Here is an 18,570-nt window from a genome sequence, read left to right on the forward strand (position 1 = left end):
AGCTTGGCTTCATATTGAAAATACTGCCCTCCTGAACCGTATTCACCCCCTTGATGTATTTAAAGCGGAGGTCCACCCTAAAGTGGACCTTCCGCTCATACAGTACAGTACAGGTATCTGCACCCACTTCCGGCATAGCTATCTGTGGAAAGGGGCGTAGATTCCGAAAGTCCCCCGCTGCCTGCTGGGAAACACACGGATCCCAGAGACAGCGGGACCATCTTTATTGCGCAGCGCGACTCGCGCATGCGCAGTAGGGAACCGAGAAATGAAGCCGAAAGGCTCCACTTCCTGATTCCCATACCCAAGATGGCGGCGGCAGCACCCGAGAGACGATCGAGAGATCGGCTTCGGGTGCCGACATCGCAGGCGCGCTGGGCGGGTAAGTGTCCTTATTTTAAAAGTCAGCAGCTGCAGTATTTGTAGCTGCTGGCTTTTAAAAAAAACAAAAAATAACGTCGGAACTCCGGGCGGACTCCCGCTTTAAAGCAGGCTCCCTCAAACAGGGTTCCATGGAACCCTAGGTTTCCTCCAGAGGTTGCTAGGGGATTACTTGATCAATGAGGAATTTCTGCCTCTCAGATAAGTTCCCACTGAAACCATTGATCTTTTTTGGGATCTGTAAGGAGGTATTTCTTCCCAATGACCACAAGCGTAAGGAGCATTCTTCCCACTGACCATCACACTAATGTATCATGAGTTGTAGATATAATCATTTTAGCAGGGGTTCCCCCGAGACCGGAAAGTTATATAAAAGGTTCCTCTGTGTTAAAAACATATTAAAGAGGAGCTGCACCTAAAAAAAAAAATATTAAAAGCCAGCAGCTACTAATATTGCAGCTGCTGACTTTTAATAATATCACACTTACCTGTCCCAGGTTCCAGCGATGTCGGCGGCAGATGACGAGCGATCGCTCGTCTCGCTGCAGCCACCGCCGCCATCCTCTGTCAGGGAATCGGGAAGTGAAGCATGAGGGCTTCACTGCCCGGTTCCCTACTGCGCATGCGCAAGTTTTGCTGCGCTTCTCTTATGTTCCCCCTCTGTGTCTCTGGGAACTGTGTGTTTCCCAGAACACAACGGGGGGGGGCGGAGCGATGCGGGGGTCTGCGGCGGTCTGGCCGGAAGTGGGTGCAGTTACCTGGATTATCCAGGTAACTGCACCCCCCTCCCCCCCGAAAGGTGCAGATTGTGGCACCGGAGGGGGGGAGGGATAATACTAGCAGAACTTCCCCTTTAGGGTGAAGAACCGCTTTAAGTTCCTGGAGTTTTGAACTTTTCTCCTGCTAGCTTGAGGTCATGGATAGTTTGAAGTGGCATTATCCATCTCTGAATCTAATGCCGCGTACACACAACGGACTTTTCGATGGACTTGGTCCGGGCGGAAATTCCGACGGACTTTGCAGCTGAGGTCCGCCAGACTTTCAAAAGAACGGACTTGGCCACACACGATCACTCCGACAGTCAGACGGATTCGAATGTGATGACGTAGAATAAGGACGTTCATAGCCAGTATCCAATAGCTGCCCTAGCGTCGGTTTTAGTCCGTCGGACTAGCACACAGACGACTGGATTTTTCGACCGAACTCAAGTTCGTCGGAAAGATTTGAATCAAGTTTTATTTCTAGGTCTGCCGGACTTTTGGGAAGAAAAAGTCCGCTGGAGCCCACACACGATCGAATTGTTTGACAGATTCCAGTCCGCCGGACCAAGTCCGTTGAAAAGTCCGGTCATGTGTACATGGCATAAGCCATGGGACACACTGGCTGCAATAGAGGGGACACACTGGCTGCAATGGGGGACACTGGCTGCAATGGGGGACACTCTGGCTGCAATGGGGGACACTGGCTGGCTATATCTGATGGGCACTGGTGAGGCTGCATTGATCTCTTGTATCATGTGTGCAGTTTCTGACCATCTCCTGTACCACGTCCTCTGTCTCTGACCATCTCCTGTACCACATCCCCAGTCTGACCATCTTCTGTACCATGTCCCCAGTCTGACCATCTCCTGTACCATGTCCCCAGTCTGACCATCTCCTGTACCATGTCCCCAGTCTTTGATCATCTCCTGTACTATTGACCATCTCCTGTACCGCGTCCTCTGTCTCTGACCATCTCCTGTACCACGTCCCCAGTCTGACCATCTCCTGTACCATGTCCCCAGTCTCTGATCATCTCCTGTACCACATCCTCTGTCTCTAACCATCTCCTGTACCATGTCTCCAGTCTCTGACCATCTCCTGTATAAAAATATTTTTTTTAAAATATGTTTTGGTATCAGTGCTGTTTTGGTATTGGTTTTCAGCCTAGTGTATTTTTCATTTTCGGTATCGGTTTCGGCACCAAAAAACCCATTCGGTGCACCCCTAGATTTGAACTTTCCTCCTGCTAGTTGGAGGTCCTCATGTTCTTGAGCTTGGCTTCATATTAAAAATACTGCCCTCCTGATCCGTATTCACCCCTTGATGTATTTAAAGCAGGCTCCCTCAACCAGGGTTCCATGAAACCCTAGATTTCCTCCAGAGGTTGCTAGGGGATTACTTGATCAATGAGGAATTTCTGCCTCTCAGATAAGTTCCCACTGAAACCATTGCTCTTTTTAGTGATCAGTAAGGGGGTAATTCTTCCCAATGACCACAAGCTTAAGGAGCATTCTTCCCACTGACCATCACACTAATGTATCATGAGTTGTAGATATAATCATTTTAGCAGGGGTTCCCCGAGCCAGGAAAATTATTTAAAAGGTTCCTCTGTGTTGAAAAGGTGGAGAAAGGCTGATTTAAAGGTTTCAATAATATCTTGCTTTTCCCTTCTTTCCTCCAGACTGTACATATTAAGTTCCTGGAGTTTTGACCTTTTCTCCTGCTAGCTTGAGGTCATGGATAGTTTGAAGGGGCATTATCCATCTCTGAATCTAATGACTGGACTTTGACGGATTGGGTTCGGTAGACAATACGACGGACTTTGCAGCTGAGTTCTGCCAGACTTTCAAAAGAACGACCAACACATGATCACTCCAAAAGTCCGACGTATTTGAATAAGGGCGTTCATAGCCAGTAGCCAATAGCTGCCCTAGCATCGTTTTAGTCTGTAGGACTAGCACACAGACGACCGTATTTTTCGACCGAACTCAAGTCAGTTGGAAAAATTTGAATCAAGTTTTATTTCTAGGTCCGCTTGACTTTTGAGAAGAAAAAGTCCGCTGGAGCCCACACACGATCGAATTGTCCGACGGATTCCAATCCGCAGGACTGAGTCCGTCAAAAAGTCCGGTCGGTTGTACGCGGCATAAGCCTTCAAGGTAGCACTGATCTCCAACTAGATATGTGCAGAACAAAAAGATTTGTTTTGTTTCCTTAATTAACTCATTTTGTTTAGTTACATTTCTTACATTCATTTTCGGAATTTATTTTTCGATTCGAAACGGCATTCAAATTCAAAAATGTTTCTATTCGAATGCAGCTGACGATTTTTTTATATCTAAAAGTTGAAATATATTGACATTTCATATTCGTTTACAAATTCGAATAGAAATGCGTCCAAAGTAACGGAATTCAATTTTCGTTATCTAGTACAAATTTTGTTTCGTTATTTCAGAGGATTTGTTTACATTGGTTACTATTGTGATTCAGACACATCTGAATAATGGAAAATTTGTCAGAATTTTGATTCCTAACCAAACGAATCGTACATGTCTCTCTCCAACCCTGTGTGACTACTTGAGTGGTAACTCCAGTTGTTGGGTTCCTTTGACCTGGCATCTTCCCTCCAGCCACATTATGTTCTCTGAAGCTCCCACCCAGGGTGTGCACTGGAGGGCACATGTATCAATCTTCATTTATATGTTAAGGAAAGAGTAGAATAGGACAAAGGTTACCATTATGAATTTGTTGATGACCATTGAAGATACTCTAGACCAGGCGTCTCAAACTGGTGGCCCTCCAGCTGTTGCGAAACTACAAGTGAGGCATTGCAAGGCTGACAGTTACAAGCATGACTCCCACAGGCAGAGGCATGATAGGACTTGTAGTTTCGCAACAGCTGGAGGGCCACCAGTTTGAGACCCCTGCTCTAGACATACAACTGAATTGTAACCCCAGTGGTTCAATTACAACTCATCTTTCTTTGCCTGGAGCATTATCCATTTCTGAACCCCAACCTTAAAAGGTAACAACTATCTCTGGCCCAGTGTAACTATTCGATGCACCAACTCCAGTTGCTGGCCTCCTGTGAACTGACATCTTTCATCCAGCCATGCTATGATCTCTGAAGTCACCACTTTGTTGTGAATGCTTTAATGACCATTGAAGACCCTGGGCAATCAGAAAAACGTATCTACTGACTGAACAGAGGGTTGAAGACAAAAAGGGACAAATAGTCAAGATACAAGACTTACACAACTTGGTAATTTTGCTTTTCTTGTGCAAGAATCATAAAATAAGCTCCTTGTTTCCTGAAATGACCTCTCTGATCTTTCTACGCTTAGAACACCACTATGTATTTTCATGTTTGCTATATTTGACTGATTTGAAAGTTTTTTTTTTTTTAAAGGGTTTTCCTGCCCTGGTTGTATGCACGTGATTGCTGTATGATAGGATTGATTGGTAATATCTACTTTCTCCATTCTTTGATGCCTCATCACCTTGTCCATGCAGGGAAAAAAGGATATCTCTGCAAAGGGCCCGTCCATCTCCTAACCTAGCTATAATTTCCTCACAGCTCATTACTCGTTTACAGCCAATGCTAAAATCAGCTGTTTGGGTAACACGTGGGGGGTGGTGACATCATACCCTGGTCATGTGAAAGTGCTTGGGGCTAATGATTGGCTGCAATGCTTGAGCATCATCATAGTGGAGGAGGTCATATTGTTCCCCATTTTATTGGTGTCACTGGCAGTCAAGGTGCTATGAGGGACACCAGGTAAGTGGACTATATCGGGGGGGAAATTCTGGATTAATATTTTGGCAACAGGTTTTCTTCTAAACAACCTCATCTGGTGTTTTCATTTCATAATTTATGTGTTAATACAAAGTGGGTCTTCAACCTTTAAATGGACTTGGCTCCCATGAAGGGTTAATGCTGCGTACACACGACCGGACTTTGACGGACTAGGTCCGACGGTCTTCCCGATGGACTTTCGGCGGAGGTCGATGGACTTTCTGAACGAAGCGGACTTGGCCACACACAACCGGACTAAGTCTTTTCGTTTTGAACGTGATGACGTAAACGGGACTAAACAAGGAAGTTCAATAGCCAGTTGCCAATGGCTGCCCTTGCGTCATATTTGGTCCTTCAGACTAGCACACAGATGAACGGTTTTCCCTATTTTTAATCCGTGGGACTTGAGTCCGTCAGATTTGAAACATGTTTTATTTCTAGGTCCATCGGACTTTTGGGAAAAAAATAAGTCAGCTGGAGCCCACACACGATCGAATTGTCCGACGGATTCCGGGCCGCCGGACTAAGTCTGCTGGAAAGTCCGATCGCGCGTACATGGCTTAAGAGCTCTGTGACTACTGGCTGTCGAGAGTCATGTCCTCTAGATGATACAATTTGACGAGTTTGTTAAAGATTTTGCAGATGCCAAGTGCAGGAAAAAAGACTTTGTAAATATGGTAGTGTGATACATAACTGATGTATGACTTGCCAGGCCAAATTACCTGTGTAATGTGTATTCTTAAAATCAATATAAATTTGAGAAAAAAAAAAAAAATCTGACAAGTGTCTTCTTCAGAACCAAACTTTGTGTATATATATATATATATATATATATATATATATAATGACATAGTGAAAAAAGTTTGTTTGAAATCTCTGCAAATTTATTAAAAATTAAAAAACGAAAATAATCCCATGTACAGAAGTAGTCACGGCCTTTGCCATGACACTCAGAATTGAGCTCAGGTTCATCCTGTTTCCACTGATCATCCTTGAGATGTTTCTACAACTTGACTGGAGTCCAACTGTGGTAAATTCAGTTGATTGGACATGATTTGGTAAGGCACGCACCTGTCTATATAAAGGTCCCACTGTTGACAGTGCATGTCAGAGCACATACCAAGCCATGACGTCTGTAGAATTGTCTGTAAACCTCCAAGACAGGATTGTATTGAGGCACAGATCTGGAGAAGGGTAAACAAAAAAATTCTGCAACAGGTACCCGTAAGCACAGTGGCATCATCATGAATGGAAGAAGTCTGGAACAACCAGGACTCTTCCTAAAGCAGGCCACACAGCCAAACTGAGCACTTGGGGGAGAAGGGCCTTAGTAAGGGAGGTGACCAATAACCTGATGGTCACTCTGACAGAGCTCCGGTGTTTCTCTGTGGAGAGAGCAGAACCTTCCAGAAAAATCTCTGCAGCACTCCACCAATCAGGTTAGTATGGTAGAGTATCCAGACGGAAGCCACTCCTCAGTAAAAGGCACATGACAGCTTGCCTGGAGTTTGCCAGAAGACAACTGAAGGACTCTTAGACCATGAGAAAACAAAATTCTCTGGTCTGGTGAAGCAAAGATTGAACTCTTTGCTTTGGCCTGAATAAAAAGTTTCATGTCTGGAGGAAAGCAGGTAGTGCTCATCACCTGGCCAATACCATCACTACAGTGAATCATGGTGGCAGCAGACTCATGCTGTGGGGATGTTTTTCAGAGGCAGGAACTTGGAAACTAGTCAGGATTGAGGGAAAGATGAATGCAGCAGAGACAGAGAAATCTTTGATGAAAACCTGCTCCAGAGTCCTCTGGACCTCAGACTGGGGTGAAGGTTCATCTTCCAACAGGACATTGACTCTAAGCCAAGATAACAAGAATCGGCTACGGGACAACTCTGTGAATGTCCTTGAGTGACCCAGCCAGAGCCCAGACTTGAACCCGATTGAACATCTCTGGAGAGATCTGAAAATGCCTGTGCACTGACGCTCCCCATCCAACCTGATGAAGCTCGAGGAGGTCCTGCAAAGAAAAATGGGAGAAACTGCCCAAAAATAGGTGTGCCAAGCTTGTGGCATCATGCTCAAAAAGACTCGAGGCTGTAATTAGTGCCAAACGTGCTTCAACAAAGTATTGAGCAAAGGCTGTGAATACTTATGTACATGGGATTTTTTTCATTTTTTTATATTTATTAAATTTGCAAAGATTTTAAACAAACTTTTTTCACATTGTCATTATAGGGTATTATTTGTAGAATTTTGAGGAAAATAATAAAATGTAATTTTGAAATAAGGCTGTAACATAAAATGTGGAAAAAGAAAAGCGCTGTGAATACTGTCCGGATCCACTGTGTGTGATATTTATATATAACACACATTTTATTTTATTTTTTAAGAACAAATGCGGTTTGTCATTTATTTTAGTTCACTTTTTTACTCGTCATATAAATGTAATTTCTATGTTGAGGGGCCCCAGTGTTCCATCAATTTCTCCAACCCATAAGAAACTCCAACCATGTCACTGCCGGTTTATTTAAAACCTTAGTAATTGGAGATTTTGACGAATTGGTGGTTGGACACAACAGCGACAACTGAATAGAGTCCGGTACAGGAAGACTGAGCTGTTTTGACAGCACAGCGGCTAACGAGGACAGAGTTGTCGCCGCCTCGGAGGCAGACATTTTGTTGGCTAGTATCGGAGCGGAGCAAGAATCTCCGCTCATAATATCCTGCACCGGACTCTATTCGGTTGCCGGTGTTGTGTCCAACCACCAATTCGTCACAAAACTCCAATTACTGCTGGTTTCAAGAAACCGGAAGTTAAGTGGTTGGAGTTTCTGATGGGTTGGAGAATTTGACAGAACACCGGATCTGAAGTGCCTGGGGTCCCCCAAGGTCTAAATCGGACACTGACTGACATACTCTGTAAAACATTGATGGGGGTGACCTCTGTATCACTGATGAAAGTAAAAACTGTTAAAATTATAGATCCTATCATCGTAACCATGAGGAGTAGAACCAATATGGCGATGATGAAATATTCTATGTGGCATTTGTAGTGGCTCCTTGCATCCTTAGTATGTATAGAAAAAGGAACGAGACTTTAAAAAAAAGTGCCAACGCATTTGCTATAAAATTATCCAAAATGGGATCCTATAGTCTACCGGTAATCCCGGGGATTATCCTGCTGGTGTAAGATCTAAGCCCCCTTTGTGGCCTATTAGAATATTTAATGAGCCCTCCCAGGCAAGAGAGCCTCCCAGATGATCCATAGGCATTTCTGTACATTTGACCTGTATAATTTAATATAACAATAATGTATTAATATATGTCCAGATTTGGTGTATATACCTCTTTGACTTATGTGTTGTTTTCTATCTTTAGTGATTTAGCATGCAGTATTTCTAAAGTCTCCTGAGGAAGCCAGTGATTGGCGAAATATGTCGAGTTGAAGTTAATGCATATGTATAGCCGCATGAATACTGTGATGGTTTTACATGAAATTGTTATTTTTAAACATATATTTAGAATAACATTTTTGATCTCTTTTTAACAAGTGTGTCGGAACTTTTAAAATCCCGATCCATGCTCTATACATACTTCTCAAATTTTGTTAAAGGGATGTGGTGCCCTTGAGTCTCAGACACCAGGTAATTCTACATCTTGTCCATATATCCTTAGAATATCAGCTGACACATGTGTGGAATTGGACCTTCTGAATTCTCCATCTCAACAATAAAACACCAAATGAACGACTATGAACTGAGCACATTCCAGTAATCGATCATCGAAGAATTATGATGATTTCAAAAAAGAAAGTCAAAACAGATATATTGTAGAACTTTTATGTTTACTTGGGAAAACAAGAATAACGACCACACAATAAAATGAAGACTAAACCTAAATCAAATATTGCATAAATGTAAAAATCGAATTATATAAAATATATATTTTAAAAGTATTAATTGGATAATTGGCTAAATAAAGCAGAACATACAATAGTGACAGCAACAACCAACAAATTAAAAAAAATCTGTGAAAATATTTGGATTGGGTGCGATAGGTTAATGCATTTTTTACAGGTATTCTTTGTACATCTAGTAGACTAGATACATACACACATTTTGCAGTTAAAAAAAAAAAAACATTAGCATGTCCTGTATTACTGAAAAACTAGATCAGAAACAGTTTACGGAACAACTTGTTCTCCATGTGTTAGATGTCATCTGGCAACTTGAATTGAAGTACAATGGTAAGATTGCTTGCTAGATCACTAGAAAATAGGTCCCAAATCACTGGAGTAGCAGCAATTCTAACGTCTCAAAATACAGGTGTTTTTTTCAGAAAAAAGGAGATTCAAAAAGGCCAAAGTTTCCAGTGTTAAATGCTCAGTCCAACAAAAATTGATATTCAGCATTTGGTAGATAAGAGTTAAACCTCCCGAAAATCCTATAAATCACAAAAAGGTAGTGATGTGTCTGGCCTTGAGGTCCTGGATCTTCACACATACCATGGTCATCTATTTTCTGTTTCCACGTTCTTGAAGTCAAAATTTACTACATCAGATGGCCAGTCCATCTCACGGTTTAGTAGGTGGTGATGCACCTAATAATTTCTTCTATCTTTGTAAGATCTTTGGAATTGAGGTCCCGAGTCTACACAACTGTCAAAAACTTTACAAGGCCAACATTTACAACCTTGGTTGGTCAATCAACCCAAAAAATGATATTCATGGTTTGGTAGATGCTGAAGAGTTAAACTATGCAACAATTTCTTATCTCTCAAAAAGTGGTGAAGGATCTGGCCTTGAAGTTCGGGTTCTTCACATATACCATGGTCATCATTGGGAGTTTCCACATACTTGAGCTCAAAATGCATTCCTTTAGATGGCCAGTCCATCTCACTGTTTAGTAGGTGGTGAGCCTGATGAACCTAATAATTTTCCATATCTTGAAGATGGTGAGAACTTTGGAAATGAGGTCCTGCATCTACACACCTGTCAAAGACTTCACAAGGAATCTCCAAGGCCAACATTTACAACCTCAGGATGGCCAATCAATCCAAACTCTCAAAAAGTGGTGAAGGATCTGGCCTTGAAGTTCGGGTTCTTCACATATACCATGGTCATCATTGGGAGTTTCCACATACTTAAGGTCAAAATGCATTCCTTTAGATGGCCAGTCTATCTCACTGTTTAGTAGGTGGTGAGGCTGATGAACCTAATAATTTTCCATATCTTGAAGAGGGTGAGAACTTTGGAAATGAGGTCCTGCATCTACACACCTGTCAAAGACTTCACAAGGAATCTCCAATGCCAACATTTATAACCTCAGGATGGCCAATCAATCCAAACATGATATCAATGATTTGGTAGATGCTGAAGTGTTAAACTACTCAACAATTTCTTATCTCTCAAAAAGTGGTGAAGGATCTGGCCTTGAAGTCTTGGGTCTTCACACGTATCATGGTCATTACCATACATTTCCACAAGCCCAAGATCATAATTTAGGATATCAGATGGCCAGTCCATCGAAAACATATTCTCATTGTTTAGTTAATACTGGTACTGATGCACCTAATTTCCTATATCTTGAAGACGGTGTGATCTTTGGAATGGAGGTCCTGGGTTTACACATCTGTCAAAGACATTATGAGACATCTTCAAGGTCAAAATTTACTATCTCAGATGGCCAATCAATCCAAACACGCTAGTCATGGTTTGGTAGATGCTGAAGAGTTAGACTACACAACAATCTTTTATCTCTCAAAAAGTGGTTCAGGATCTGGCCTTGGAAGTCTTGGGTCTTCACACCTACCATGGTCATCACAATATATTTCCAAGATACTAAAGGTGATTTATTTTTTACCTCAAATGGCCAGTCTATCAAAGAAAAAAACAAATCTCGTTGTTTGGTAGGTACTGATGCACCTAATTTCCTATATTTTGAAGAGGGTGAGATCTTTGGAATGGAGGGTCTACACACCAGACACGGACATAACGAGGCATCTCCATGGCCAAGATTCACAACCTCAGATGGTCACGTCACCCAAACAGATTTTTGTTTACTTTATATAATACGTTATTCAACAGAGGAATGGGAACACATCAACACTTGAATTTACAAGAAATATAAACATTTTAGAAGAGAACTTCATCCAAGTCACCATCCAAACACATCCCTTGTCTATTACTGGATAATGTCCCAGAATTCCCAGCACTGCTCACCTCTCCAGTCAGCGGCTCTATGACATTATTAATGGCTTAAATTTTAATCTTACTATGTGTGTTTAGAGTCAGGAACACAGATGAAGGCACAGCGATGAGTCTCTGGGTCCTCCATCCCTCAGACACGGTGAGGGCTACTGAATGTTCCATTTGTAGGGACTGGACAATTCAATCTGATAAAGGCCATCATTCGTCAACAGCATCAGTGTGTGTATTTTCTCTGATGTCTAAGCAGATTTCCTTTTTGCGTGAAACATTTCTCGCACTTAGAACACTTATAAGGATGCTCACGAGTGTGAATTCTCTGGTGTGTATTAAGGACCGTTTTCTGAGTGAAACCTTTCCCACACTCTGGACAGCAATAAGGACGTTCGCCTGTGTGCATTCTTTGGTGTATAATAAGTTTTCCTTTCTCTGAAAAACTCTTCCCGCACTCTTTGCAGGAAAAAGGATGCGCACCGGTGTGAGTTATCTGATGTAACAGAAGGTGCCTTTTGAATATGAACGTTTTCCCACACTCTTTACATAAAAAAGGACGTTCTCCTGTGTGAATTCTTTGGTGATTAACAAGGTTTCCTTTCTGCGTGAAACCCTTTCCACAATCTGAACACGAATAAGGACGTTCCCCTGTGTGACTTCTCTCGTGTGTACGAAGGTACACTTTTTTATTGAAACGTTTCCCGCACACTGGACACGGGAAAGGATAGTCACCCGTGTGAATTCTCTGGTGTATAATAAGGGAGGTTTTCTCTGTGAATTTCTTCTCACACTCTGAACATGAAAAAAAATGGTCTCCGGTGTGTTTTCTCTGATGTCTAAGAAGGCTTCCTTTCATCGTGAAACGTTTCTCGCACTCTGAACATGCAAAAGGATGCTCTCCAGTGTGAAGCCTCTGATGATTTAGAAGCTTTTCTTTACCAGTGAAACATTTCCCGCAATCCGAGCATGAAAAAGGACGTTCACCTGTGTGAACTCTCTGGTGGGTCCGGAGATGTGATTTTTGAGTGAAGCATTTCCCGCACTGAGAACATGGAAATGGGCGCTCACCCGTGTGACTTCTCTGGTGTATAACAAGTCCGGTTCTCTCGACAAAAGTTTTCCCGCACTGCGAGCACGAAAAAGGACGCTCACCCGTGTGAAGTCTCTGGTGTCTATAAAGATCTCCTTTGTGAATGAAACATTTCCCGCACTCTAAACATGGATAAGGACGCTCACCGTTGTGATTTCTCCGCTGCGGTTTTTTCTCAGATAAAGATTTTCCACTCTCTAAAAATGAAAAGGCCACACAGGTGTGAGATATCAGATTTATAGGGTGTTCAGATTTTATCTTAAAATATTTCTATGTCCCCCCAATATGACAATGGACTCTTACCTTTGGGAACACCATCGTGGCTTAAGGAAGAATCCTTGGAACTGGATGCATCTGTATTTCGAGCACCGGAATTTGCTCCTGGGGAACTCTGTGCAGTGTCATTATCTTCCAGATCTGAGGAAGAATCGGGATCTCCCTCCAAAGCATCTCGGAAATAGGATCCATCTGTGATGGGAATACATTTTTAAAGAAATAATGTTTTGCCGTCAGGAGTTACATTTATTGATTCACAGCTTTATGAAGCTCTAAGATGCAATTGGGTAAAATGTGAATATAAGGCAGATGAAGTGTACAATACACCCAAGATGACCCTTGTTATATTGAGGAATGGAGATGGACCTTTCATATGGTGTACAGTATCTCCTCCTCATTTGTTGGGAACATGACGTTATATTGAGGAATAGAGATGGACCTTTCATATGGTGTACAGTATCTCCTCCTCATTTGTTGGGAACATGACGTTATATTGAGGAATGGAGATGGACCTTTCATATGGTGTACAGTATCTCCACCTCATTTGTTGGGAACATGACGTTATATTAAGGAATGGAGATGGCTCTAATCTACGGTGTACAGCATCTTTATAGAGATACATCCTAAATATAGAACCATTTTTTCAAAACTGTATACAGTTGTTTCAGGCTCTTTGGCCATCATCAGTGCATCATATATATCTTATGTGATGATATGAAGGTCTGCTCATTTTCCAGAATGTTTGGTCACAACTTTCATAAAAGGTAAAAAAACAAAAACAAATGTCAACAGTCTGAGTGAAATGTTTATTATTCACCTTTTGCAATTTCTAGGGAAGAGTCCTCCTGTTTAGTGTCATCCTCCTCCATAGATTGATCACCCACCACAAAAGTCATTGTTTCTAATTCTTCATCTTCTTCCTCCTCCTCTTTAACTTCAACTTTGATACAAATAAGGTCATCACCCTAATCCCCCCCAAAAAAACAATAGAAAATAACATATGTAAAATGTAATCACTAATGAGAACAGACTTCATGGAAAAAAAATTTAATTGCATAAAGTTTACAGTCTCTTGAGTGCTATACACCAAGTCCACCTACCTGATCTTGCTGAGGGATTACGTGATCTTCCTGTGATGAATCCCAAGAATCCAGAGGATGGGGACTTCTCTCTGGTGAGTTCCCATTACTGGATCCATCTGTAGGAAACACACACACTGACTGAATACATTGTTTCTATGTGTTTATCAGATGATGGGGGATCTAGGTAGACCCTCCGTACTGCTCTCTCCTTTACAATAAAGTCTCCTCTTACCCGGTGATGTGAGGGGCGACTGATCCTCCATGATGACGTCCTTGTAGAGATCCTTGTGTCCTTCTAAATACTCCCACTCCTCCATGGAGAAATAGACAGTGACATCCTGACACCTTATAGGAACCTGACACACACAATGATATAGTCACCATCCAGACACATCCCTTGTCTGTTACTGGACAATGTCCCAGAATTCCCGGTACCGCTCACCTCTCCTGTGAGAAGCTTATATCTCGACTTTCATGACCTTAACGGAGCTTATTCACAATATTTCAGCAATAAGAAGGCCCCTCCAATATACGAAGTTCTCCTCCTATATCCTGTTTGTATGAAAAGAGAAGATCACTGGAGGCAAATTGCACCCATTTAGATTTACAGCAACACAGCAGATGGGGTTAGATAACTGATATTGTCAACGTTAAGCCAACTCCAGTATAATAAAACACTCTTTGGCCCAAGGTCTTGCACAGCCTCAAAAGAACATTAACCACTTCCTGCCCACTGTATAGAAAAATGACGGCGAGCGGGATGCGCTCTCATCCTATGCATTAAGGGGTAAAAAACATCTGATGATTATCAGCCCCCCGGTTTACTTACCTGAGCCCTCGAAAGTCCCGCATTCAAAAGTTGCCCGGGCTTCTCTGCTTTTCATTGGATAGATTGATAGCAGCGCAGCCATTGGCTCCAATCAAATCCAATGACGCAGGCACGGGGGTCGGGGCCGAGTCCTGCATTCAGCTGCTATGGACGCCAAGTGTATGACATGGGAGCTCACCCATAAGGTAACCCCGCGGAAGAGTGCTTCTCCCAAGGGGTTTTCTGAGACAGGGAGGAGCTAGGAGAGCCGCCGGGGGGGGGGGGGGATGCACAGTGGGTGCAAAACAAGATGCACAGTGGAGGTAAGTATGAGATGTTTGTTATTTTTTTTAAATAAAAAATAAAAATAAAAAAATCGAACCTTTAGTTTTACTTTAAGCCGGCCATACATGGATCAAACTTTGGCCGTTGTACAGAAGTCGATCTTCCAACTACTGATAGCTCACCACCCATGGAGTTAAGTACAGGTAAGTAGAGGGGTGTTTATCACCCTACACAAAATCACGTACAGTTACGTGATTTTGCACTGCCGGGCCGCCCCGCCGCACTATATATGCAATAGGGATGAGCTCAGGCGCGTTCGCATGGAACACGAGCAGAGCCCGCCAGGAAGTCGGCGCTAATCACAGGCAGTCAGACATTGCCCGGTCTCTGCAGCCACACATCGGGGCAATGTCTCACTGCCTGTGATTAGCGCAGCGCTGCGCCGACTTCCTGGCGGGCTCTGCACGTGTTCCATTCGAACACGCCTGTGCTCATCCCTAATACACAATGGGTGGTCCGGAAGCGGTCAAGGTGTATTTTGTGGGTACCCAGGACTGCACCATGTGGCGTGTATACTTTATGTAAGCCACACCTCCCAACTTTTTGAGATGGGAATGAGGGACACCTATCAGCAAAATTATGCAGGGCATAGGACACACCCTTAGCCACGCCCCCTTAAAGGAGAATTGTTCAAAAACAAAAAACAAAACCTAAGGTTGGTTAAACCCACAGGGGCTTTATTTTACCGCTACTATTCCTTTATATTGGCTTTTTGGATTTACAAATGCTGCAATTTAGAAATCAGATGAAAGGCTCCAGATCTGGAAAACACTTTTTCAAGAGAAAAAATGCATTTTATATACATCTATATAGATCAGACCAAAATGAGGGATAAATGAGGAGGAATGAGGGGACAACAGGACATTTCTCCAAATCAAGGACAGTTGGGTGCTATGGTTAAGCTCAGGATTCACAAATCCATGAATAAGGATGAGCTCCGGCGCGTTCGCATGCTCCACGTGTAGCGCCCTCCAGGAAGTCGGCACGGCGCTAATCACAGGCAGTGAGACATTGCCCCGATGCGTGGTGGCAGAGATCGGGAAATGTCTCACTGCCTGTGATTAGCGCCGTGCCAACTTCCTGGCGGGCTCTGCACGTGGGCTGTGCAAACACGCTGGAGCTCATCCTTATTCATGTCCTTTTCAGCTGCGCCCCCGATTCATGGCACGTGGCGGGGGCAGTGCAGCATAGGTGTACCTATCTTTCTCTAGTAGTAAAGGTCGGAGGGTCTGCAGCGACATGCATAGGACTATGGAAGCGTTGTGTTGTAGACAGGTACAAAGAATTATGTACGCCAGGATTTGGAAAACGAGAAGAACCTCAATAAAGGAGTTGTCTTTGTTGTGCTAACATGGCCTTCCCACTGGAGCTCAGATCTCCATGTTAAATAATCATATAAGAGCATAAATGGGAGATAAAAAGACATCACAGTGACTATGGAGGAAGAGGACGGACATGACGGGGGGGTTACTGGCTCTAAATATAAAATAATATCTTATTACCTCCTCTGCTGCCAGATCCAGCAATGTCTCTTCTCTACTTCCTCCCGACTCACCTCTGACCCGGAACTTCCTGTTTTAACCACATCACTTCCTGTCTGCGACCTACAATTGCTTGCTGTTTTTGCTCTCCACTGACAATAAGAAAGATCGCCATCTTGTGGAGAATGTGTAAAGTGCAGGCTAAGTTGTGTAGTCCAAGAATCTGATGCCTTGTGGTACATTCTTCCCCTTATTAAACCTTTATTGATCATTTTAACGCCTGAACACAATTTTCGCAACTTTGACGTGTTAGTCAAACTGTACGTATCATCAGGACTACGCCTACCTCCCAAATTTTTGAGATGGGAATGAGGGACACCTATCAGCAAAAGCATGCAGGCATAGGACACACCCGTTGCCACGCTCCCTTAAAGGATAATTGCACAAAAAAAACAAGATTGGTTAAACCCACAATTGCTTTTTTTACCACTACTATTCCTTTATATTGTAGTAACGGAAAAAAGCTGCGCTAACTTATATATACATGATATATATATATATATATAACCCCTGTTTATGTGTTCAATAAAGAGACAATCCAATATTATATGCAATAGTGAAAATTAAAATCCAATAAAGTCCAATTGAGTGAGAGGTAAATGAAGATTATAAATGTACAGACACCACCAATGCGTGATCCACCACCACATAAATTTCACGCTTATCAGAGGCAAGCTTACTTAAAGCCTGTATGTATCCAAACATCAACCCGATAACGGCACTTCCACAGACCACCTTGATATTATTCATGCAGCACGGGACGTTTCGGATTCAAATCACTGGCATCACCCTTCCTTAATCAAACGTCAATGATAGACCAGGGACGGCAGCGATCATACCGAGCACACCTCCGTCATAAATTCATAAAGATGAAGAAAAGACTGACCATAGTGTGAATCCGTAGGATGATATTTAATAAAAATAAAAATTGCACTTACATGTATTTAGTAAAAACAAGCAACTTAAAAACTCTTCCACCGGCCGGCAGCATACACCCGTTCACATACAGGTCGCGGTGACGTCAGCGCGTCAACCTCCCTGCGCACGTTTCGTCTACAACTGATGTCGTCTGGGGAACGGGCGACACACTGACTCATTAAATACACACAAGGATATCCACGCCTCGTTGTCCTCAATGGCGGATTCCTTTATATTGGCTTTTGGAATTTACAAATGCAGCGATTTAGAAATCAAATAAAAGGTTTAGCTCTGGGAAACACTTTTTGATAGATAAAAAGTGCATTTTATATACAACTATATGGATCAGACCAAAATGAGGGACAAATGAGGAGGAATGAGGGACAGAGGGACATTGCTCCAAATCAGGGACAGCTGGGAGGTATGGAACTACGTAGTGTATCCGGGGAGGGGGGTTATAGCTAGGGTTGCCACCTCATCCCTTTAACCACTTAAGGACCGAGCCTCTTTTTGACACTCAGTGTTTACAAGTTAAAAATCAAAAGAATAAAATGGCAGTTGTTGCAATACTTTTTGTCACACCGTATTTGCGCAGCGGTCTTACAAGCGCAATTTTTTCGTGAAAAAAAATACACTTTTTTGAGTTAAAAAATAAGATGTCAGTAAAGTTAGCCCAATTTTTTCTTCTATATTGTGAAAAAGATCATGTTTCGCCAAGTAAATTGATACCCAACATGTCACGCTTCAAAATTGCGCCCGCTCGTGAAATAGCAACAAGCTTTGGCACTTAACCACTTACGGACCAAGCTTATTTTTTATATTTGTTGTTTACAAATTAAAAACAGTTTTTTTTTTTGCTAAAAAATGACTTAGAACCCCCAAACATTATACATATTTTTTTCATATGATACGTCATATGATGTCCTCCCAGAACTAGAGCGGTCTTGCTTGGCTGTCATTTGACTATACGGCGGGTAGGAACCTGTTAATATCTGTTGGAAGCATGTCAGAAATTCACAACTGAACTGTGGCGTCTGCACCCTATGTTATTGAAAAGAGCTGTCCTAGATCTTATCGTGGACTACAAAATGATTAGACTTTTTGTTATAAAGATCTAAGAATAAGTGTGGTTGAGTAGTTTAGAAAAAGATAATGGGCTGGGCAGACACCACTAAGTCCACAAACATGCTGTGTGTTGAGCTGAGTGCATTTCACAGTGTCTATGCCATCATCACGCCCGAAAGCAGCGGCAGACTAACTTCATTCTGCCCATGCAGGCTTTACCGCAATAGCTCAGATAGGACCATTGTGTTGGTCCCATGGATAAGCGTCAGAAGGTGAGTTTGAATCCCAGTGTGTTTATAGCATACTCTGAT

The 18,570-nt window shown here is 42.6% G+C and overlaps 2 protein-coding genes across 2 annotated transcripts in view; both read right to left on the reverse strand.

The window, feature by feature from the left end:
- Window positions 1-18,570, reverse strand: part of LOC143955216 (uncharacterized) — a 155,717-nt gene that overhangs the window by 88,764 nt on the left and 48,383 nt on the right. The gene's annotated exons all lie outside the window — the stretch shown is intronic.
- LOC143956288 (uncharacterized) lies at window positions 8,761-16,302 on the reverse strand. The gene is made up of 7 exons (XM_077466496.1): window positions 16,238-16,302; window positions 14,025-14,134; window positions 13,815-13,938; window positions 13,601-13,698; window positions 13,318-13,465; window positions 12,528-12,692; window positions 8,761-12,421 (listed from the first exon to the last, which is right to left on the reverse strand). The coding sequence occupies exons 3-7, from the start codon at window positions 13,897-13,899 to the stop codon at window positions 11,358-11,360; spliced, it is 1,560 nt and encodes a 519-aa protein (XP_077322622.1). The 5' UTR covers window positions 13,900-13,938; window positions 14,025-14,134; window positions 16,238-16,302; the 3' UTR covers window positions 8,761-11,357.

This window comes from Lithobates pipiens, unplaced genomic scaffold, assembly GCF_037356315.1.
Source record: "Lithobates pipiens isolate NorthernLeopardFrog02 unplaced genomic scaffold, aLitPip1_a1.2 Scaffold_35, whole genome shotgun sequence".
Classification (NCBI taxonomy): Eukaryota; Metazoa; Chordata; class Amphibia; order Anura; family Ranidae; genus Lithobates; species Lithobates pipiens.